Source organism: Strongylocentrotus purpuratus, unplaced genomic scaffold, assembly GCF_000002235.5.
Source record: "Strongylocentrotus purpuratus isolate Spur 01 unplaced genomic scaffold, Spur_5.0 spur5_scaffold_7, whole genome shotgun sequence".
In the NCBI taxonomy this organism is placed as follows: domain Eukaryota; kingdom Metazoa; phylum Echinodermata; class Echinoidea; order Camarodonta; family Strongylocentrotidae; genus Strongylocentrotus; species Strongylocentrotus purpuratus.
The window spans coordinates 39,015,229-39,038,624 of NW_022145613.1; the positions used below are offsets into that span (position 1 = coordinate 39,015,229).

Sequence of the window (23,396 nt, forward strand, 5' to 3'; positions counted from 1 at the left end):
TATAAGTGAATGAACTTTTATTCAAAATATTTCATTCAAAGCATTTTACACAATAAGTTTGTGTACAAAACAGTGACAGTATATACATGTTTAGATTGGGCACATATCTACATGACATCAACCTATTCTTCGACATAAGAAAAATAAGGAAATCTAAAGAAGGGAAATATGTCAATGTTCTTCCACAAATCAAAAGAGAAAGGGAAAGCAGTGTGTTTCTAACTCATACATTTCATTGCTGTATGTTCTCCTCTTTACAAAGAATATATAATGCAAACATCTGATACACTAATACAAACTAAATATAAATGAAATAAAGGTAGAAGCAATATATTTCACAAACATAAAGAGTAATCCACTATGGAAACACACATCCATGATTTTGTTATTCTTCTATGATCAGCAGCTTTCCGTAACTAAATTTCCCCAGGAACATGCTTCATACGCCTCTTGTTTTGTGAAATATATTGGTTGAAAGATTAGAAATCATCAACCTGCAATCTACATTTATAACAACAGTCCTATTTAGTGGACATGGAATGGCAAAAAGGGAATCATTCATATCTACATGATGTATACATATCAAAATAATGCTGGTAAGGATTCTGCCTAGCATCAGAGCATAATACCTAACAACCCACATATCTGACATTAATATAACTTATGCATTAAGTTGAAATAGTTTCAAAGAGTTACAATATGATCAAACAAAACAAGCAAACAATACATGTACGCCAGTAACCAAACAAACGTGTTTAAACTGGAAACTAAATCAAATGTCTAAAGTAAACTAAATCATGATCCCTTAGAAATAAGACCATATGTGACAGATCTAGAGAAGACAAAGGAGTTTGGTGAAGGTGATAAATGCTATTTCACGTTCAAGAAGTGTCCAAAAATGAAATCTGTGCCAGGAGACTAATAGACAGCTACATGCAGCACTATGACACAGAGTAATATAATGGTGTGCATTTCATGTCAAACAAAATTCAATCTTGCATCTGAAAAGAGGACTGTGCTACAGAAATAACTAAGCATACTTTTACAAATCTGTTGTCACGGCATAGCAGCATTTGCTTTGAGCATCGTATCACAAGCACTTCAAAACATCTCCAACCTCTATATAAACCTTGTAATCATCAATAATGTGAAAATACATTTCAATCTCTTGCTGTTTCTACAGAAACAATACACACCATTCTGTACACATATGCTCTATCATTGTACTCACTGGCAATTAGCCAAGATAAGATGATAAGGAGAGGTGTTTCAAAGATCATTATTATGTACTGCAGGATAATACTTTACATGAACCTCATCAAATGGCAGTACCCTTGACACATCAATACCCTGGTAGGATTTCATGTTGATGACTGTAGCTTTGTATCTTTCTGGATCAAAGAGAACATATTTCATTCTTCCATTACATTCCTACACTATCAACCATTATTATGTGCGTATCAAAAGAACATAAACCCAAGTCATTATACTATTTAAACTATGAGGGATCGATACACCCGTTATTTAAATTCTGGTCAGCTTGCAATAATGAAAACAAAAGTATTTGTAGCTTCTTGGTAGGTTTCACTCTTAAAATCTGTATAATGATGAGCCAAACATAATAGCATGTAATACATTCTGTTCAGCAAATGACCTTCAGCCAATGACCTTCATCAAAGCATGTGGAGCTGTACTTCTCAGTCACTATGCAGCATAGGCATACACGTACATATAACATAGGATATGAAACCATCAAGTAGTCTCTGATAGAAGAAACCTAACCTTAATGGAGAAATAAACACTTGATAAAATCATACTTGAGATGGTATACAGTATAACTGGTTAGTCAATCACTACCCTGATTTGTAATTAAAGAATTTACAAGAACTCATCAAGTTTAGATATTTCAAGAGTAAGTTAGCAAACATTTGAAGTATTCAATTTTGCTGCTGATAAAGAAATAATTTCTGTCTTCTTTAACTTTCAATTGCAATATTATCTGTTTGGAGCCAGGAGGGCATTAACTCTGTGTAGAGTGATATTAGTTAGCAACCTTCTGGTTCCAAACAGACCATATCAAAGCATACTGATGAATAAAAACTGTAACTTTACCTTAAAACGCTAACCATTCAAAAAATACAACAGATTGAAACAGGTGTAATCAATAATGTTTCCAACAGTAATAGCATAAGACATTGAAGAATGAGGGATACATTTTAACATTTTTTAAAATCCAAAACATTCTGGTGACTTATGACACAGAATTTCAGTCAGTAACCCTGCTCATTGTTGATAGTCCAAGGAAACATATTGAGATATAGTTTCAAATTAATTTACAAAATATCAATCAATCTGAAAATAACAGAAACTTGATCAATGCTGCTATCTACAACTCAGCGAATCATTGCCTCCATAATCAATATGATTAATTAAGAATTACTTCTGAAGTCACCGCCTATCTCTCCGGTCCCTAGATCCCCTCTCTCTACTTCTATCCATTTGCTCTCTATCCCTACTACTATGCCTATCTGATACGTACTCTTCCTTCTCATATCTTCTATCTCTTCTTTCTCCATGTTCATTAGAATTCCTTTTACCATCATCCTCTCTATTTCTCTTTCTATCTATCGGATTGGAAGACTTGTTATCTCTGCTTCTTATCTCTTCTCTTGGTTCTTCTCGCCTTTTTCTCTCATCTCGTTCTGGTCTTCCTCTATGGTCTCTTTGCACATTATTTACCCCTCTCTGTTCATCACTCTTCTCACTCTCCTTTTCACTATCTTCCTCTTCCTCACTATCATCACTATCACTGTCATCACTGTCACTGCTGTCTTCACTTTCGCTTTGTTCTTTCGCAGGCTCAGGATGCTCTCTCTTGCGCTCTTCCTCTTTCCTACGTGAAGATGAAACTTCTTCCTTTTCACTCTCTTCGCTATCACTATCATCACTATCACTACTATCATCACTATCACTCTCACTTTCATCACTGTCACTCTCATCACTGTCTTCTTGTGTAGTCTTAGTAGTCTTTAATTCATTTGCTCTTCTCTGTTCGTCCCTCTCAAGATTGCTCTCAGCTTTTCTCTTTTCCTCTCTCCTACCATCATCTTTCTTCTCTTCCACCTCGCTCTCTTCCTCACTGCTGGAATCCTCACTTGAGTTTTCCTCACTACTGTCCTCCTCTTCACTGCTTGATTCTTTTACCTCTTCCTTCTTTTTCCTTTGATCCCCACGTTTCTGATCATTTGTGCTTTCTATTCTCTCATTTGCTCTCTCTCTTTCTAATTTGTCTATTCTATCCCTATCATGTCTTGCCAAGTCTTCTCGATCATTATGTCCTCTATCATCAATTCTTGGTCTTCTTACTTCTCTCTCATCTCTTCCTTGCCTTGATCTACTATTGATTTCATTTTCCTCGCTTTCTGTATGCCTTCTACTACTCCCACTTCGGCTTCTACTTTCAGTCTCCATCCGTTCTTCCCTTTCTCTTCTTTCATTTCTATCACCATCCCTAGACCTATCATTGTCCTGCCTATCTTCATGTCTTCTTTCTTCCCTTCCCTTTCTCCTTTCATCTTTTCTTTCTTCTCCTCTCCTTCTACTATCTTCTCTTTCATCTCTGAAGCTTTGTTCTTTAGACCGTCTTGTGTTTTTTTCATCTGAACTATCTTCTCTTACCTTTCCCCTCCTCCTATCTTCATCTCTTCCTCTCCTCTCATTCTCCATTCTATTCCTTTTCTTCTCTGGCATCTCTTCTCTGGAACCCTTATCTTTAGACCGACGGGTATCTTCCTCATCTGATGATACACTTCTTTCCCTCCTTCTCTCCTCCTTTCCATTTTTACTTCTTTTCCTCTCTGCTACCTCTCTGTTGCCTTTGCCTTCAGACCTTCTTATATCTTCGTCATCTGAAGATACTTCTCTTTCCCTCCTTCTCTCCTCCTTCTTATTTTTACTTCTTTTCTTCTCTGCTACTTCTCTGTCGCCTTTGCCATCAGACCTTCTTATATCTTCGTCATCTGAAGATTCATCTCTTCCCCTCCTCCTTTCTTCAACTCTCTCCATTCTCTCTTCATCTTTTTTACTTCTTTTCTTCTCTGGAATTTTATCTCTGCGACCTTTATCTCTAGACCTTCTCGTACTTTCCTCATCTGAAGATGAATCTTTTTCTCTCATTCTGTCCTCTTCCCTCCCTCTTCTATCATCCGTCTTAGTCTTTGTCTTCTCTTTTCCTTTGGACTTGTTGGACCTGTTATTTTCATCATCTGATGATACATCCTGATCCCTTTCTCTTCTTCTTTCCTCACCTCTCCCTCCCCTTTGATCTTCTTTCATCATTCTCTGTCTTTCATCTTTCCTTCCTCTTCTACTATGTCTTTCATCTTGTTCTTCTTCATCATCTCCCCTTTCCTGTCTACCTCTTGAATTATCTTCTCGCTTTCTTTCATTTCTATCTTTATCTTCTCTTTGCTTTTCCTCCCTTTTGTTTCTCCTATCTCTATCCTGCTTTCTTCCATCTTTAACAGACTCTTCTTCCATACCATGTTTCTTTCTTTCATCTCTGCTTCTTTCCTTTTCTTTTCTTCCGACTTCCTTACCTTCGTCACTATCCTCTCTGTTTATCCTCTTTTCCTTATTCCTTCTTTCCTCTCTTTCATCTTCCCTCCTTAGTTGTTCCCTAAGCCTATTTGCTAGTTCTTCATCACTACCCTCTCGGTTTCTTCTCTTTTCCTTACTCCTTCTTTCCTCTCTTTCATCCTCCCTCCTCAGTTGTTCTCTAAGCCTAGTTGCTAGTTCTTCATCACTATCCTTTTCCTCTACTTCTCTATTATGTTTTCTTTGATCTCCATCCCTTTCCCTTCCTCTTTCCCTATGTTTACCATCATCCTCTCTTCTCGTCTGTTTGTCATCACCCCTTCTCCTTTCCTTCTCACCTTCTCTTTCCTTTCCCCTTCGACTAGGTCTCTCCTGTTCATGTTCTGCTTCACGACGTCTATCCCTGTCCTCTCCACGATGTCTATCTCTATCTCTTTCTTTCTGTGAAATATTATTAATTAGTTCTTCACCATCTTCACTCTCACTTTGTACCTCCCTCTGTCTTCGATCTGATTTCTTGTGTCCTTGTTCTCGTCTGTGGTGGGAGTCTGGTTTGGTTTGGCGCTTTTTCTCTTCTCTCCTGGGCTTTTCAGACTTTCTCTTTCTCCTTCTTCTTTCATCATCGCTTCCTGTTTGAAAAAAAAATACAAAACAAAATTATATTCATGTTGTTTTCTCCTTTTTTTTATGCAGCTGACTATTTGTCCAAAATGTATAACAGGAATATTAAAGGAAAACTACTCTATTCTATTCACTGACAAAGCATTAAACGATATCCAACTCAATCATATTAGACACACACATATAGGCATCACTTGTTCAATCTTCATTTCCATCTTCTGAAGGTGCCACATATGGAATCTAATGATGTAGAATATTTTCATGTTTTGTAGAGTAATGAAAATTAAGCCTTTTTCCATAAAGTCTTACCAGAGATCTCACTTTCGGATTCCTCATCTGAAGATTTGTCTTCGTTCCCACTATCCGTTGATTCCTTCCTTCTCCTTCTCTGCTTCTTTTCCTTCTCCTTCTTTTTCCTTCTTTTACTTCTGTCTGCCTCTTCACTATCCTCGCCGCTACTCTCCTGTCTCTTCTTTTTCTTCTTCTTCTTTCTCTTATCTTCTTCCTCACTTTCTTCACTGCTACTCTCTTCTTCTTCCTCCTCCTCACTATCGTTATCATCGCTGTCACTCTCTTCTAAGGGTTGCTGCTGCTGCATGATCTGTCGCTGGAAGTTCTTCAGATGATCACGTAGATCATCCCTATGGAAGTAATGAATTATGATTCAATCAACATAAGTGGTGTATTGAATTAATTCAATCTTTTAAGTAGTCATTTCCAACTTGTATGCTGTATTTTCAATCAGATTCTGATTCAAATGGCAGAAATAACTTTGACAGATATTACAGATATAACATGAGAAAGTTTTTAAAGTATCAAAAGCAAGAGATCCTACAAAGAAATCACAAGCTAAAATTGTATAAATTTGAAAATGTAGGGGGGGGCTTTGTTGAAGTTATGTCATTCTCCACATTCACTGTGGTAAGACTTTCCACCAATCAAATCAATGCTTTCATCCATGCAGAGAGACTTTGCCCTTTAAACAGATACACAGAGACAAATTACGTGAGACAACTCTGTTTGTGTACTTTAGAACAGATACGAAGAGACATATAACTTACGTGAGACAACTCTCTGTGTGTGTACTTTAGAACAGATATGAAGAGACATAACTTACATGAGACAACTCTGTATGTGTACTTTAGAACAACAATAATAATAATAATATTGGATTCTTATATAGCGCACGTATCAAACTTGCAAGGTCCTCAAGGCGCTCCAACATTAACCGGCTATGCTAGGCTGCCGATTTCGACGCTCACAGCATTTAAAGGAATTCCTTCCTACTGGTACCAATTTAACACCTGGGTGGAGAGTGGCAAATGTAGATCAATGTCTTGCCAAAGGACATTAGTGCCGCGGCGGGACTCAAGCCGCGGACCTTGTGATTGACAGTCCGCCGACGTATCCACTCATCCACGACACCTCCACGGATACAGAGACAGAGAGACACATAACCTACGTGTGACAACTCTCTCTGTGGACTTTATGAAAGCTTAGAAGAGACATATAACTTACGTGAGACCTCCAAGACCAATGGTGGTGAAGAAGTTGATGGCAAATCTTGTATGAGCAGGGTTGTTCCTAGGTAGCATGCCTTCAAAGAATGGCATTAGGGTTCTGTACACAAGCACAAACATATATCTAAGTTAGTGGGACCAGTATAGGTACAAATAAAAACACAAAGGTGACAAACAGGTGAGCATTAGGAATATGACATAGTTTTGACAATATCAAAGCTAACATGTGTACAGCCTATGTGTAATATTGCCCATTTCACGTCTAAATATTACAGACATAGTACAATTTGATATTATTTAATAACATCTAATAAACAGGAAGAATTATTTCAAGCTTTATAATTTATGGAGTGACATTGAATAACTCTGAGGAAGAGATTTCTAGGTCTTTTCAACACCTAAGTTTGCCTAGAGAAGATGGACAAAAAAAAATCAATGGGCACATTACTATCAAAGGCAACATGGATAGGAAATTGTATTTAATTGCTCCAAAATACTCCAAAATAAAAAACAGAACAACACACAGTACTTACGCATCTTTGAGTCTGTCATTGAGTTTTGGAAGTCCCATGTACTCTGATAGTTCTTGGAAGAGAATCTTAATGAAGATACGACTTGAAGAAGTGGTTTCCTCCTCATTCAGATGAATGCTTTCAATGACCTGTGTGATAAAAGATATTCCTAATGTTAGCAGTAAGAATAAAGTGGACGCTTATAACAAACTCACATTATAACAAGCTAGTTTACCAGTAACACTTCTTCATATCATATTGTGTTCAAGCCATGATATAATATAATTTCTTATAAAAGGCGGTAATACACTGGTTCCAACGAGTTTATTGATAGTACATATCGATAGTATGAAATCGCACTGTATTACAGTTTCACTATAATATATACCAGGTATGAGAAAGTGAAAGACAGACTGAGATATTGAGAGAGAATGAAAGGATAATCGAAAGTCAGGTTTAACATTACTTTAAGCAACAAATGGGATCTTGGAAGCTTATTTCAGTAAACTATCTGCTACTGATAAATACACCCCTTCCACTGTAATACCTGAAAGCTACATATGGGTAGAAGAATAGCTCTTTGATGGGATTGCTTTTATATCTGTTTGCAGTTGACCTAGCTGTTGAACAGGTGTTGGTTTGAAACCATCAATCTTAAAACATCTATTCACCACTCAAATGATTGCATTCTTGTGTACAACTTAAGAGCTATTTATTGGCTGTTTTTTTTTCCCCTGGTAGCAACTTAACAATCTTCCAGGATGAATAATTAAATAGTGCATACACTATCATGTGAAGTTTGTGCAACCCACTTTAAATACAGGAGTAGGCAACCTTCATAGGTGTACGGGTTGTCTGTCCATCTGCCTATGCAGGCAACCCAAATGCTAACTATGCAAGAGCCCTGTCATGACTACATACATACCGTCCATGAGATGGCATCTGTGAAGAGCAGATGAGAGAAGAACTTGGCCACATTCCTCAGTTTGTTGGTATCTAGACGATGACATGTATCATACTGCTCACCAAAGATCCCTTCATATTCCCTTACATACTCCTGCTTCAGCTGACAGAACCTCTGCACATCACCAAAAACACAAAAAGATAGTCATGTCATTATGGTAATAACCAAGATTAATTATCATTAAAAGTGGTGTAATTAAGATTCAACACTAAAATGTCAATTAGATCATCATACTTCAAGAATAATCATTCATCTTCCAACAGCTGTCCACATGGTCAACATCTATGGATTCTTCTTGATCTGCAAAATATTGGATAATGAATGACTTTCGTTATAAATCGCATGAAAGAAAAAAAAGTGAAACTAAAAAATTTGATTAAAATCTGGACGCTTTAAGCCGGTAAGTAAAACTTGATTGTGACAACATGATATCTGGTTCTCAGCTTTGAACATTAAGCCATTTAATCCTATTTGATTTCATGAGTCATCTCTAGATGGTTCGTAAGCCTAATATGATGGTAGTATTCAACAAGTTATATGTATTGTGTATGTCTTGCTATAGATTTGAAAGTAGGGGTAAGTACCTGTCCTAATAGTCCAAAGAACTTCTCATACGTCCTCTGTTGAGCACAGCAATCCAGGATCATGAGACACACTTCTTTCTGTATTGGAAAAATGAAAGACAAGAGAGAACATAGGACATGGCACATATATATTCAATATATATAATGCATCTGTTGAGAGCCAGAAGGGTGTTAAGTGTATTTTAAAGCGATACTGAACTGATGAACTTTCTGCCCTAGCATACTGTTTATTGCACGTCGCCATCTCATGGTCAAATTGCCAACAGTGCGTAACCCAATCCCTAATTCTCACTTCACATACAGAGGACTGGATGCGAGAACCAACGGCGCCCCTAGGGAAGCAGCGAGTTACAGGACCATACTGCTACAGCTGACCTAAGGTGGCACTAGAGGGGATTTCAATGGATGATGTATTTCTGCACTCAGGCATGATAATGCTTAACATATCTTTGTTTTCAATATTTGTCTCTTTGGAAATATCAACCTTGCTATATCAGCAAAGAATTAGTACTCACAGTATTTAGGATATTTCTCCGAACAACATAACCTTTCAATAAACATAAGTGGAGAGAGAGAGTACTGTAGACAGGCCAAAATTCACAAAGTAGATTTGTCATAATCCATAGTTCGAACCTTCATAAGCAAATCTTTCCTCTCGCAACCTTCTATCCACTTTCAAAACCCAACTGAAGACATACCTATTCTATATCGTTCACAACTAGCCGCTACTCCAGTCTCTCCCAGGGGAATCATGAACAGTACATTGAGTAGGTTTTTAGTCTCCTTAGCGCCTTTGATTAGGCAACTATATATTGGCGCTCTACAAATTTCTGGATTGGATTGGATTGGATGTCTAATGGCCAATAATAACGGCATGATTAAATGCTTATTTAAGCTTATGTTAGTTTGTGATAGAGTTTTAAAAAACATAATTCAGGTCATGGTTTAAAGCCACTGCACTACTTATAGCTACTTGCACCCTCTATATAGCTAACAATGCATAATCAGTGCCTGTTGGTCCCCCATGATCCCTCTTTTGTTATGTTAATGAGAGCTGATTTGATGAGATAACCACCTGTCAGTGACCTTGCAGGGAGGTCTAATCCCCCTTGCCAAACTAGTGCAGACCAGCTTTAAATACCCTCCTTCATGAATTCAACCGCACAGCGAGTGTCCTACCTCTTGGCCTGGCTTCAACTCCATCTTGAGCATCTTATGAGTGCACTCCTCAAAGTCAAGACTGGACTGGATGGTGAGGTAGATGATACGTCTTAGAGCCGTCAGGTTCGTCTCGGTCTTATCCTGTATCTCCATCTTCTCTTGTTCTGGCAATCATAACAAAATGAGATTAGTGAGAGAGAGAGAGAGAGAAAGGTAAAGAAGGGCGAGCAGCCAAAGTAATGAAGAAAAGAAGAAAGGAATGATGACAAAAAAGTCCAATGGAAGGTCATAAGACATCAAGGACAATACAGACATCAATAACAATAAAAAGGTAGGAACCATTTGTACTTTGCTTTGTTTTCTTTGAATCCCAACTTCCTTTGATGAGTCAAAATTATGTACCTCATATAGAATAAAGAAATAAGATAATGTTGACACTTGGGAACAGCTCATTTAGAGTGACACAAGACATTTATTTTACAGAGAATTAATATATAACCAAGTAACCCTCTATATCAAACAAAGTATTAAGCCTCCAATTTTACAATTTCATATTGTGTTGCTTTTAGTGCTTCCAATTAAAATGGAATGTAAAGAAAGGACAAAAAGTAGACAGTTTCATAAAAATTTGCTCCTGATATGCATTTAGTACAGCATAAACTTCATCTTACACTATGTTCATGATATTGTATCCTTTATCTATAAAGATATTCCAGTGCTCTGCTTGTATCAATATATACTATACACCTACATCTTCTTAGTTGTGAATAAAGGATGTTTGGGTAAGAAGTTTACCTGCTGCTTCTTGTTCATCTGAATCTTCTTCACTGGATCCGCTCTCACCACCTGATCCAGAATCCTCACTGTCTTCATCTAAGATCTCTTTACGGATTGCTTTGTATTTCTCTTCATTCTCTAGAAACTCAGGATCAGCCTTGAAAACATCTTGATAGAGCAATAACAACAGTGAAAGATATATTATTGCATATTATCAGAATTAATCTCACCTCATTTATCAATTTTTTGGTCTATCTCTTCGTTTACAAGAGAATCTGGATCCTGCAACAAGCAACAAAGAAACAAAGAAAGAAACAAAGAAAGAAAACAACAACCAAAAATTTGTTTTGTTCTGACACATTGAGTGATTTCAAGTTGGGTGTTTAGGGCTGGTGTTAGTGTTTATAAAACACTAACACCAGCTTAAACGCCGAAATGGAAATCAGCTGGTGTTAAGGCTTTGACCTCTGAATATCGTCAACTTCCGTTAGCTAGTGTTACTGATTTTGCAAAATTGTCGTCTGCTGAACCGACCTTTGTGGCTGGTTTTAATATTTTATGTACAAATTTCCCATTCACTAACACTAGCCCCTAGGGAATAAGCAAATATTGATTTACAGTTCGGTGTTAGTGTTGTACCTGCACAACAGTCAACGGACGATCAATGCTAATTTATTGTCTGACGATCAAATGAAAATATGTGAAACAGGTCCTTTATGTGTTTCATATATTCTTTTGTGTGAATTTAGTTATTTCAGAAGACCAGAAAAATAAGTGTGAATTTATTCTGTGCTTTTCATGATATCTTTAGTTTTGATGTATTATTTCTAAATCATCGTCATGAAACTAAGTCTGTGTGTCGATGTCAAAGCTGGTGTTAAGCTATCGATATTAATATCGGTATCCGGCTCTTAATTTCATCAGCAAATTTGTAGCTCGATTTAAGAGCTCTTGACTGCTCTAAACACTAACAGTAACACCCAACTTGAAATCACTCATTGTATGACCAAAATGCAATGATACAAAATTAGATCTTCTTTTTCGTACGTCCATCTTGTCTGTACCGTAATCCTCATCAAAGTTCAGTAGATGAGTTTACCGTTAACCCACCTTTCTACGATCCCCTCCAAAGTATGAGAACAAAAACATGCCAATATGAATCACGCATAGGGGTTTGTTCTACTTACTGAGTATATCTTCTGTTTGGTAATCATCTTCAAGTGTGAGTAGATGAGTGTACTGGTCATCTTCCTCTACCAAGTCCAGCTCTTCAATGACCGCAGGAAACTCCTTGAAACCATCCTTACGATTGGCAAAGATAACCTCTACCATGTACTGAACTCTCTTCTCTATCTTAGCCTCATGAAGGATGCTACGCAGTCTCTCAAAGATGGCTGAAACAATATCAAAGAATGAATTCATTATCTCAAATATCTATATAATCATAGAAGGTCGTATTCATGGAAAGAAGAAGAAGAAAAGGGGAAGACCTCGTAAAGGCTTTCTAGACGATGTAATCACACAATGTGGAGCAACAGGGTATGAAACGATGAAACGGTTGGCTCAAGACCGAGGAACTTGGAGAGACACTTAATATAGAATTTTGAATGGGTCACTGAACCTGTCATAAACTGACAGATCACTATTGATGATGAATCAATAAAATAGTGGCTGATGGAATTACAAGCACAATTAACATCTGAGACAATCCTTTAAATGGAAAGGTGCTTTGTGGTATCAGTACTCCTAAGGTCCCAAGAGTACTTAGGATTTACAGAAGGTCAAGAAACAAAATACAATACAAAGCACTGTAAACTGTAAGAGGGACTCTAGCTTATCTTATTTCATATCTGTCATCTCAAAACATTTCATCTAGAAAAATGGGGAGGGTCTGTCTCAAAGCTTCCCTACACAACTTTCAAAGATTTAGAGAAGATATTTGTTCTTACCCATGATTCCTCTTGGTGAAAGTTCTGTTAGTTTCTGTCCGACTTCCTTGAGGAACCCCACTGCTACTTCCACACTGTCATCTGTAGCTTGCTCTAACAACAGGGTTAGGATCTCCAGGGACACTACCTCATGAGCCTGGGAAAAGCAGTATGACAAACAAATCTCAATGTATCAATGTTATGAAATCATGATGTTAACAAGTCATTATTTGTTCTTTCAAACATCCTGTTTTATATGCAACATTAAGAAATAACAGGATGTTGTTTCCTCACTCATTCATCCACACAACTTGATATGAACAAGATGCCTGTGCTGCATACAGGAATACCATAATCATGTAACTTAAAGATAAATAAACCGAGGCCTATATTTACTATATGACAGAATGAATAGCGAGCCTGATTTGAACATGGGATTAATAGCCTTTTTCAAAACACAGAAATAAACAACAATTTTATCATGAAGGTTTGGATAATTAGAAAAAAGATCTATGACATATCAAAATTCAATTGAATTTGGTAGAACTCTCTTCTTATTCCCAAATTCATTTTCATAAAATGAACAATTGGAATAAACACAACTTTTCATGTATAAACTTTACATTCAAAAGGGGTTGTGAGGAGATAGAGAGTAAATTAGTTTGGATTGACAGTTTCATTCTTTAAAAAAACAATTTGTCTCCTTTTTTCTCAGCATAAACACACATTTTTCCTTCAGAGAGACAAATTTCTTTTTCAGACTGTGAAATAACCAGACAAACAAGGTTGTGCCAGAACTACTTAAAGGGATACGGTAACTTTGTCTCAGATTCTGAAATAAAATTCTGGATTTAGCTCATGATGCAATGATAACTAGAAATATCGCAATCTGTATTGCCACGCAATGCGAATGTATCCCCCGGCAGTGGCAGTGATTTTGTGTTATCCTTATGTGGAAGGAGGGACAAAGATTCCCTCTCCTCTTTGTGAAACAAAAGGATGACGTAGAGATTGCCGCAAGTGGCTCAGACTATTGTCAAGACTAGGAGCAGCATCACCAAAACAATAGGTGTGTAGATCAGATTATGATGCATATTTATAGAAAATTTGAAAGAAATGTGATTTGCATAGCGACACAAGATATTCCTTTAAATATGACCTTTGACCCTATAAGAGATGGAATACTGGGGGGTAGCAGCACCAAATTTGTGGAGGTCTAGAGTAAACTATAATGAACCTTAATACAAGCAGCATCACTAAAATCTATAGGCTTGTAGATTATACCAAGATACACCTTTGTTCAAAATTTGAACAAAATCCCTTTAGAAATGTGGCCTATAGAGCGCACACAAACAAAAATATGGCCTTGTACCCTATAGAAGGCGGAACACTGGGGGCAGCATCACCAAAAGTTATAGGTATGTAGATTATACCAGGATACACCTCCATACAAAATTTGAAAGAAATCCGTCAAGAAATGTGGCAGTTAGAGCGCACACTAGAGTGCACACAAGACATCTATCAAAATATGACCTTTGACCCTATAAAAGACGGAACATTGGAGGCAGCATCACTAAAATCTATAGGCTTGTAGACTATACCAAGATACACCTTCGTTCAAAATTTGAACAAAATCCCTTTAAAAATGTGGCCTATAGAGCGCACACAAACCATCCACAAAAATATGGCCTTGTACCCTATAGAAGACGGAACACTGGGGGCAGCATCACCAAAAGTTATAGGTATGTAGATTATACCAGGATACACCTCCATACAAAATTTGAAAGAAATCCGTCAAGAAATGTGGCAGTTAGAGCGCACACTAGAGTGCACACAAGACATCTATCAAAATATGACCTTTGACCCTATAAAAGACGAAACATTGGAGGCATCATCACTAAAATCTATAGGCTTGTAGATTATACCAAGATATACCTTCGTTCAAAATTTGAACAAAATCCCTTTAAAAATGTGGCCTATAGAGCGCACACAATCCATCCACAGAAATATGGCCTTGTACCCTATAGAAGACGGAACACTGGGGGCAGCATCACCAAAAGTTATAGGTATGTAGATTATACCAGGATACACCTCCATACAAAATTTGAAAGAAATCCATCAAGAAATGTGGCAGTGAGAGCGCACACAAGAATATGACGCGGCGGCGGCGGCGGCGTAACGCTGCTGAATCCAAAGTACCCCACCGGCATACTGCCGGGGGATACAATTATAAACCTTTAGGTCAGCCAGGAACCCCATGACTTTTAAAAGCCGATCGCCTGTCTGATTATCGAGATATTTATGATTGAATTTACAAATTTTGAAAACCGTTCGCCTGACGGTTTTCATAACACTACAGTCTATTGGGGAAAACGAGTATGGTAAAACCGGTCACTCAAAGACTTTTACTTTTTTGAGGCACTTCTTGATCGTTTTGAAGCGCAATTTTTTTAGGGCTTTAATATTACACCATATCACATACACTGATAACACGTAGGGCCGTGTATCTCAGATTTAACATTGTTAAACGATCCCTTTAATATCACTTCCTCTATCGTCACATCATTACAATCCTGATTCTGGGTGACATAATTGAGGGTTTGGATCTTACCACTTGCTGGTTGACCAAGTGAGCAATAAACCTGGTTGAGGAGAGACAAAGCTTCTTGTCATTACGGCGATAACCCTTCTTGAAGTTAGTGATGAGTCTTCGCAAGATGAGTTCTCCATTTTGTGGAAACTGTAAGGAAACAGAAGAGGAAAATCCTGATTTATATACAGTACAAAGGTGGTGGTCAATGTTTCCATATTGTTCATGCTTTTTTGTTTCTAATCTTCACATTATTTGCCAAACACCGAGGATACAATGCAACAGTATATATGTGACACCTAAATCCCACATAATAGAACAAGTATAGTCTTTCATAGGAGAGCTTACTTGTATGTGAGGCTTACCTTTGTATTGATGATGGCAATAAATGCTGCATACACATGAGTGAAGGTAGGTGAGGCAGACTGAGCATCAACCACTGCTTTAGCTAACCAACCACTGTAGGCAAGACAGAATTATTAACAGTTATATATCAGTAATATACAAAACATGCAAAATCATTATAAGATCATTATACAAGGTACATAAAATCAGGTACTAACTCATGATATAATACATAGCGTGCCCATTAAGCAACTATTAACAGAGAGGCAGTTCACACCGGCAGAGATAGCGCGCGCTAGACCGCGCTATCCCTGCGGTTTGGAAGGTACAACGTCGTTTCGGTCCGCCCAACAGCGAGCCACGGCGAGCCAAATGGCGTGCCACTGGAGCACCTCTTGGGGGTGGTCCACGAGAGATAGCGCGGTCTTGCGCGCGCTAGAAAAAAGGGGGTGCTACGATAGACCGCGCTATCTCATTGCGGTGTGAACAGCCTCAGAGAGATCTTAACTGCGTTGCACATGGCCCCTTATAATTGGAAGAAATCCATCTTTGGTGAGACAGCAAAAGAAAATTGTGATGATGTACTTACTATAGCTCTTGAAGGCTTACAAAACTGAAAATGTCTAAAATACAATGTCAAAAAATATCTCCTTCTTAATGCATCTCTGAAAACCAACTTTTAATGGAACAACATAATAGTGCAAGCAGGTCACCTAAAATCTTATTGATAGACATATTATACAGATGGTGCCTTCTCACACCATTGCCAGTGTTATACTACACCATGATATTCCCACATTGGCTTTACTTCGCATGGTTGGGTTTTCTTTCTTATCACAGATTACATCATCCATGACAGTACAACTTCACACGTATAGTCACAGATGATGCTTTACAATAACCATTATCTAATTATGATGTGATGATAACATACCGTCCTCGTACAATGTTGAGCTGTAGCATCTCTTGTACAATCAAACCAAGATTGGAGATGTTAGCCTTGTTCACCAGACCATTGATACTCTTCTTTAGTGCTTCCCATGAAATCCTCTGATATGCAACACTGTAATGAGAACAAGTGAATAAATCAGTTTTACATTGTCAAGGTGGCTGGTTTGAAGTTACTTACTCCGATCATCATCTTCTTGATTTATCACATGACTGTTTCCCAATGTGTAGTAGAAGTAAGAGCCATGCTGTGGCCTCTATCTCTAAGGTCTCTAGCTCTCGGTGCATGTGATCTCTTACTCTGACGGTTAAGGAGGCAAATATTTGAAAGACTTGTGTTTCCAGGGAGAGTAATGTTATTCCACCACACTGTTGAGAATTATCATCAATCATAAACATAATCCAAACTACTATCTTTGCAGATGTACTTTTGTTTAGATGCGAAGATGAAACACTTAGATATTGATGACATTTGTTTATCAACTGGTTAAGAAGGAGGGTTAAAAACAAGGTGAACACATTTGATAAAAACACACTTTACAGTCCACATGTGTACATTAGAGTTTCTAAATACAAGAATCTATTTAGTTTTGTTTTACCTTGTTTTATCAGTAATCTGTGCTTGCATCATCCTTAGTTTAGCTGGAGGGATATAAGCTCCACCTGTTCTCGTGAGAAGAGGATCGATTTCTGGCTTCTTCTTCTTGGGAGGTGGAGCAGCATTCTCCTTGTTCTCCTCTCCATCATCTCTTCTTCTCCTACAAAGACATAATCATTCAAAACAAACAGCTTTCTTACTGGTTACGTATGGAATGGACAGATCGTACAGAGACAGGTTATTTCATTGAAATATTTGAAAGTGCAATTTACATTGTTCATTATGGGATGACAATGCCCTTCCAGATTAGAGGCTCTGTTCAGAGTTCCTCTGCCTGATACCACACTTGTAGGGCAACATGCTAAACCTGCTCACAAAGGAAAACACCAAAGAATTATCATAGCAAGCACATGATCATCTATCAGACTAGAACTGTAAAAATTACATAGTTTTCCAATATAGAGTTGACCAAAAGTCAACTTGGAAGATAAGTTGTACACTTACCGTCGGCTGTTATCTTGGTCTCTGTCTTCATCACGCTTCCTTCTCTCTTCCTCCTCTTCTCTAAATCTTCTATTCCTGAATCTTCTCCTTGCATCTTCATATCCTCCTGTCTCCTCGACCTCTCCCTCCTCTAATCTGTCTCGCCTAGAACCGCCTCGGAACCGGTCCTCGTACTTGTCTTTCATCCTGCTGTAGTGGCTTGGTGAAAGAGATCTATCTCTTCGATCGCGTTCCTCTCCCCTAAAATACATTGGATAAACAAGTTCATAATTAACATCTGGTAAACAAAAAATAAGCATAACATATCATCTTGAACGATAAGATCTTAGGAAAGGGGATTTGGTATTTCAAATTTTAGATACGAATATGAGGTATATGGTGTGAATTCCTTAGAGACTTCAGTGAACAAGGATGACAACCTTTATGCACAATCCTTCTAGTTTCTCGGTCTCAATCAAGCCAAGCTCCCCCCTTTATTCATTATCACATGATAAAGGTAATGAGATCAGAGATGATAAATGAGAAGTCATTTCATACGAACCTGGGCCTGGATCTATCACCATCTCGTCCTCTTCTGTCTCTCTCCTCTCTATCTCTTCCTTCCCTCCTGCGATCACGGTCTCTATCATGTTCCCTCTCTCTATTTCTCCCTCGTTCTCTATCCATGCTATCCTGATCCTTATCCTCCTTCCTCCTCTCTTCTCTGTCTCCATCCTGGTCCATCTCACCATCTTCATCTCCTCCTTCTGTCTCTCTCACGTTGCCATGGATGATGTTGCTACCCACTGCACTCTGCATCTTCTTCCCTCTTCCATCTTCATCATCAGAGGCATAGTCCCTGCAATATAAATTAAATATAATAAATATAAATTCTTAAATGACCATTTAAGAATGAATTATCATTCACCTACAAGTACTGAGAAAATCATAAAGCTATCCCTGGACAGGAAAAGCTGCAAATTAGTTAGAATTTTTAACATTTACACATCGTATCTGACAGCTCAGGCAAGACTCGAAGTACAGCTGGGTGAATGACATGAGCAATAAAGAAGATGCACACTATCATTGTCAACCATATGAGCCTCAGGGTTCATTTTCCCTTGTGTGGATATTGACCCTGTACAATCACCAATAATCTAGTACAAATATGTTTCTTCTCTTACCAGCTTCGTCTGTCCTCTACTGGTTGCTCATTGCTTAGTAGAACACTTTTCACCCTTCGTTCTCTCCAGGAAACACTACTCTCACTGTCATCACTGTCACTGTCAAACCTAGCTGGCTTCCTTTGCTGCTTCTGTTGCACGGTTGGTTCTGGGATGCTGAGGAATTAACATGAATAAGATTCCAAAACATACAGTCCATTAAATACATGATGATGAAATACACAATAAACATATTTCCCAATGTTTCCAACTTATTTTGAATAGTACATGTACTTTGCTTTGTATGAAAATATTTAAATAATAAAAAAATAATGTTAATGTCGACCTGACAATTCACAACAATGTTTTCCTTGGTCATACATTTACACTAACCTTCAGATAAAGGATATCATATGAATGTCCTACTTTAGGAATATGCCAATTTCTTAAATCATTGAAAAACACCATTTGGATAAAGCATTTGTGAAATACAAAAGTGGATGATCACACATTACTTCTCATAACTCATTTTATTAATTTTATTTGGTACCATTTCCTTAAGAATCAAATCATACACGTGCTTACTGAGTTAATGCTTACCCTTCTTGCAGTGTCTCAATATCTGAGTCCGCACCAACTGAGAGCTCATCATCAGATTTGTGTCTTCTATTAATGACTCCATCATCTTCTCTCCTTCTTGACCTTCCATCTTCAGTATCATCACTCTTGACAGATTTCCTCAAATGAGGCTTGTCCCTACTATCCACACCTTCTTCATCTGATAAAGATCTGTCCTTTTTCTCTTCTACCTCCTGTTTATCCCTCCTTCTCTCATTTTCCCCTGAACTCTGTCTCCGGGTTGATCTACGTCTTGGGGATGGGGACCTTCTTCCCGTCCTCCCATGCTCATCTCCAGCATCCTTCTCTCTTCTCCTGGATTTCTTTTCCCTTTCTGGGATTGGTGATGCTTCACTGGAAGATGTGGAATCACTGGAATCTCCCTCACTACACACAAAAAAGAATAAAGCCACGGTTGGTTGGTGAGCACTTTGGTGCTTCATTCAAGGGTGTTACACACTCTTCCCCATAATCATTTTTAAAGTTCTTAAATTTGTATAATGTACAGCCATAGATTAACCTGCTGCGGTTTGTGGACACTTAAGACAAAATCCCCAAGTCCATATTGTTACTGTTTGAACGAAAGAAAATTCTTAAAATGGAAACATTTAAATAACTGTTTTGCCTCAGATAGTTTTAGAATTCCGAGATGATGCCCCTTTTGAAGTATGGAGATTAATCTGCTCTTTCATATGACACCTCGTTTATTGAGTATTACCTTCAGGATCACAAGAAATAAAGGTTTGAATCTCGATTTGGTAATAAAAACATTGACCAATTTTGCATGAAATGGCAATGCACATCGACCAGTAGGGGCGCTGGTCCGAGAATGAGGATCGATCGTCCTCATAAACGAGGATATCCTTGTAAACGCGGACGAAAATGCGTCCCCAAAAATAAAGATCGTCTGCATTTTCGAGGATGTTTTTTTTCATCGGCGCTCTGCAGGTTTTGGGTTACCGAACCGCCCCCTGCCGATGCGAAAAATGGGATTCCTCGTGGAAAAATGACCCTAGACTACTTCACCGTCTACTTTTATGGATTGTCCGTCTTCTGAAAGTCTTTGTACAAAGTCTCTGTAAAAATGATTGCATCAAGAAAATCATTGCGGAATCCGTTTTTTGCATTGCCAATGCGCCGATCAAAAATATGAAACGTCTGCGAAAATGCTGACGATTCTAATTTTTGAGGACGCAATCAGTCCACGTTTACGAAGACATTCCTTGTTTATGAAGCCGATCCTTATTCTCGGACCAACGGCAACGCCCCTACTGTAGACTGCATAGGGATGCAGCAGATGCGTGCAATCTCTCTAGGGTACTATGGGAAGGATTTTAGCACACAACATCGAGTGCGCGATCGCGATCAGACACCCTAGAGTAGTGGCTCCGGTCTGCGGCCGATCGGCGGGAACTGCCGATTCTATTTTTATTGGAATACTCACAGAATACTTCAATACCCTCAATAAAGAGTCCATATACTTACTTATTAAATAGAAGTCACAAATAGCCTAACTGACCCACAGCGTGGTCAGCATTGACCACGTTTCGAAATGCTTTGAGTTCCCCGGTTTGCGGGCACGCATTACCGGTTTGCGGCACGCGTACGTCACAAAGCTTTGTGCGCTACGTCACGATGAAAGCATGTACCAAATTACTACGGGTAACCCAAATTCTCATGTTTATCTGTTGCTACGGTAAATTTGTCAAGTTTTAAACAATTTCACCTTTTCCTCGAATGGATCATCCCATCCGGGGGTAAGTACTACTAGAAACTATCAGGTCATAGCGGGTACACACATCAGCACACATACCATCATACACGATCCCGCATGTTATGTGTGTATTAACACCCCCCGCCGCAAACCAGAAAAAACACGTAATTACGTGCCGGTTTGCGGCCACCCCATGCAACTGGCCATGCGGTGGCACAATCAAAATATCTGCGATAGGAGACAGACCACAGCCATCATACTTCCACAAAAACATCAAATTTCACCTCCAATCGGACAAATATCGGACAAATAGAGCTACAATATTGATCTAGTCATGCCTCGATCTCTTAACTTAAAAGTTAGCACCTGCTGGAATTTTCATCGGCGACTGATGCCGTAGATTTCCGACATCGCTGACGGATACTCCGTACCGACAGGAGCACCTGCTACGGACGTTTTCGGCAAAGCAGAACTTACCGTGGAATCCACGGTAGGTTTCAATGATTATTATCGAGTCATATTCATTTTATTTTTAAAACAAATACCCCTGGCCGCAAACCGGGCGATGCCGCAAACCGGAGACTCTACTCTAGACCTACACTAAAAAAGTACCGATTTAGAGTGAAATCAGTTGAGTTTTGTACAGACAGTGCCAGTGCAGTGGTGTTTGAAATGTTGAGAATCAATAGACTAGAACAGTTTCTAATATACAGCCAGGGTAGTAATGCAGCTGCCGGTATGTGTGAGTACCACTAGGCTACCAGTACCAGACGGTTATTTCTGTTTGACCGAGGGCCCTGACCGGGAATACCTTACGAAAAAAATCAATAGGATTAGTACGCATGTCCATAGCCGATGCGGACGCTGACTTTCTGTGGCTTGCTCACTCGATCTGAGACAGTGACATTATTTCAAGGAGGAAATTTAAACTAAAATTTTACTTGAAAAAAAACATAATTTACCTGTCTGACTCCACCATTATTCCCTGCGATAACGCCACGTGAACTCTGTAATATAACAATTTAGTGCCTCCCTGCAGTACAAGCGCACACAAAATTGCGTTTGTAATGTTTGTGCTGAGAATCGTCGACCTCAAAGTAAGGTTATTCATAATTCAGTAGTTCAGCTTTCTAGTCTTTTCCGGGTCGTTCTTCGTGTTATATTTGTAGCGTCTTTCCTTCGTATGTATATGCCCATCTTTTTGTATTGCGGCTTCCAACATACAACAATATACAATAATAACAGATCAAAAATAAGTAAGCTTGAACAGGATAAACCACGAAAGCTCGAGAGCTTATTTCAAGTGGAGTCCCCTACAGACATGTACACAATTATAATATTTACAGACAGATAATAAAAATAAAAATAATTACTTATTAAAGATAATAATTATTATTAATAATAACAACGTTAAATTGATGACAGAAATCATAATAAGTACAAGAAGAAAAAAAAGAAGGAAAAGAAGAAAAAGAGGAGGAGGAAGAAGAGGAAAATAATGATGAATTTGTAGAATTTCATTGATTCCCCATCAGACTAGCTTCAACCAATCAGTGCATGACATGCCTATGTCTAGAATTAGAGGAATGGTAATTTTAATAAAACAGGGTTAAATTGTACATTTGTGGTAACGAAGAGACGCAGATCACAGGACTTTGTCGAAAGAGGGTGGGCCGGATGCCTGTGGTGATATACAAAAATACGACATGGTAAACAAATTCGCATAAAAATAAATTTAAGGGTTCGGGGATTTGAAGAGAATGCCCCCCCCCAAAAAAAAACTATTTTTTTTCCTCAAGGGGGGGGGGGGGATGTGGGTGTTGAGTAAGAAAAAAATAGTATACAAATATACACTGCCTTGAGAGGTTCTGGTTAAAACTATGCGCACGAGGTGACTCCAATACCCTTTTCACATCTACCAAATATTGCTTAACCCGGGAAATAGGTGGGGCTAAGGGGCTCTTAGCCCCACCAATTCCTTCCTTAGCCCCACCAATTACCGGGGTAATTTTAGCCGGCTTTCTGTTCACATTACGTTTTGCCAAAGTGGGCTAACCCCACAAATAGTACGGGACTATCTGGCCCTGCAAAATAGCAGGTTAGCCGGGCAATTGCGGGGTTAGCCGGGCAATTGTGGTGCTAAGCTGCGTAGTGTGAATCCGAACCGGGCTAAGGAGAAGCGGGGCTAAGCAACAGCCAATCACAGACAGCGTGGTCGTGTGGTCGTGAATTTGCATTTATCGCGCGCTATGCATGCAGTTCACGTTACGCATG

General features: G+C 38.6%; 1 protein-coding gene across 1 annotated transcript; it reads right to left on the reverse strand.

Annotated features, from left to right (window-relative positions):
- On the reverse strand, nt 1-22,217 carry LOC105446195 (pre-mRNA-splicing factor CWC22 homolog). Its single transcript, XM_030973681.1, has 19 exons — nt 22,085-22,217; nt 19,391-19,795; nt 18,812-18,967; nt 18,190-18,486; nt 17,649-17,888; nt 17,146-17,304; nt 16,533-16,661; nt 15,619-15,712; nt 15,275-15,403; nt 12,685-12,820; nt 11,923-12,129; nt 10,754-10,903; nt 9,977-10,122; nt 8,798-8,875; nt 8,175-8,327; nt 7,271-7,398; nt 6,736-6,837; nt 5,527-5,858; nt 1-5,225 (listed from the first exon to the last, which is right to left on the reverse strand). The coding sequence occupies exons 1-19, from the start codon at nt 22,099-22,101 to the stop codon at nt 2,449-2,451; spliced, it is 5,835 nt and encodes a 1,944-aa protein (XP_030829541.1). The 5' UTR covers nt 22,102-22,217; the 3' UTR covers nt 1-2,448.
- Between the last annotated feature and the right edge of the window lie 1,179 nt (nt 22,218-23,396).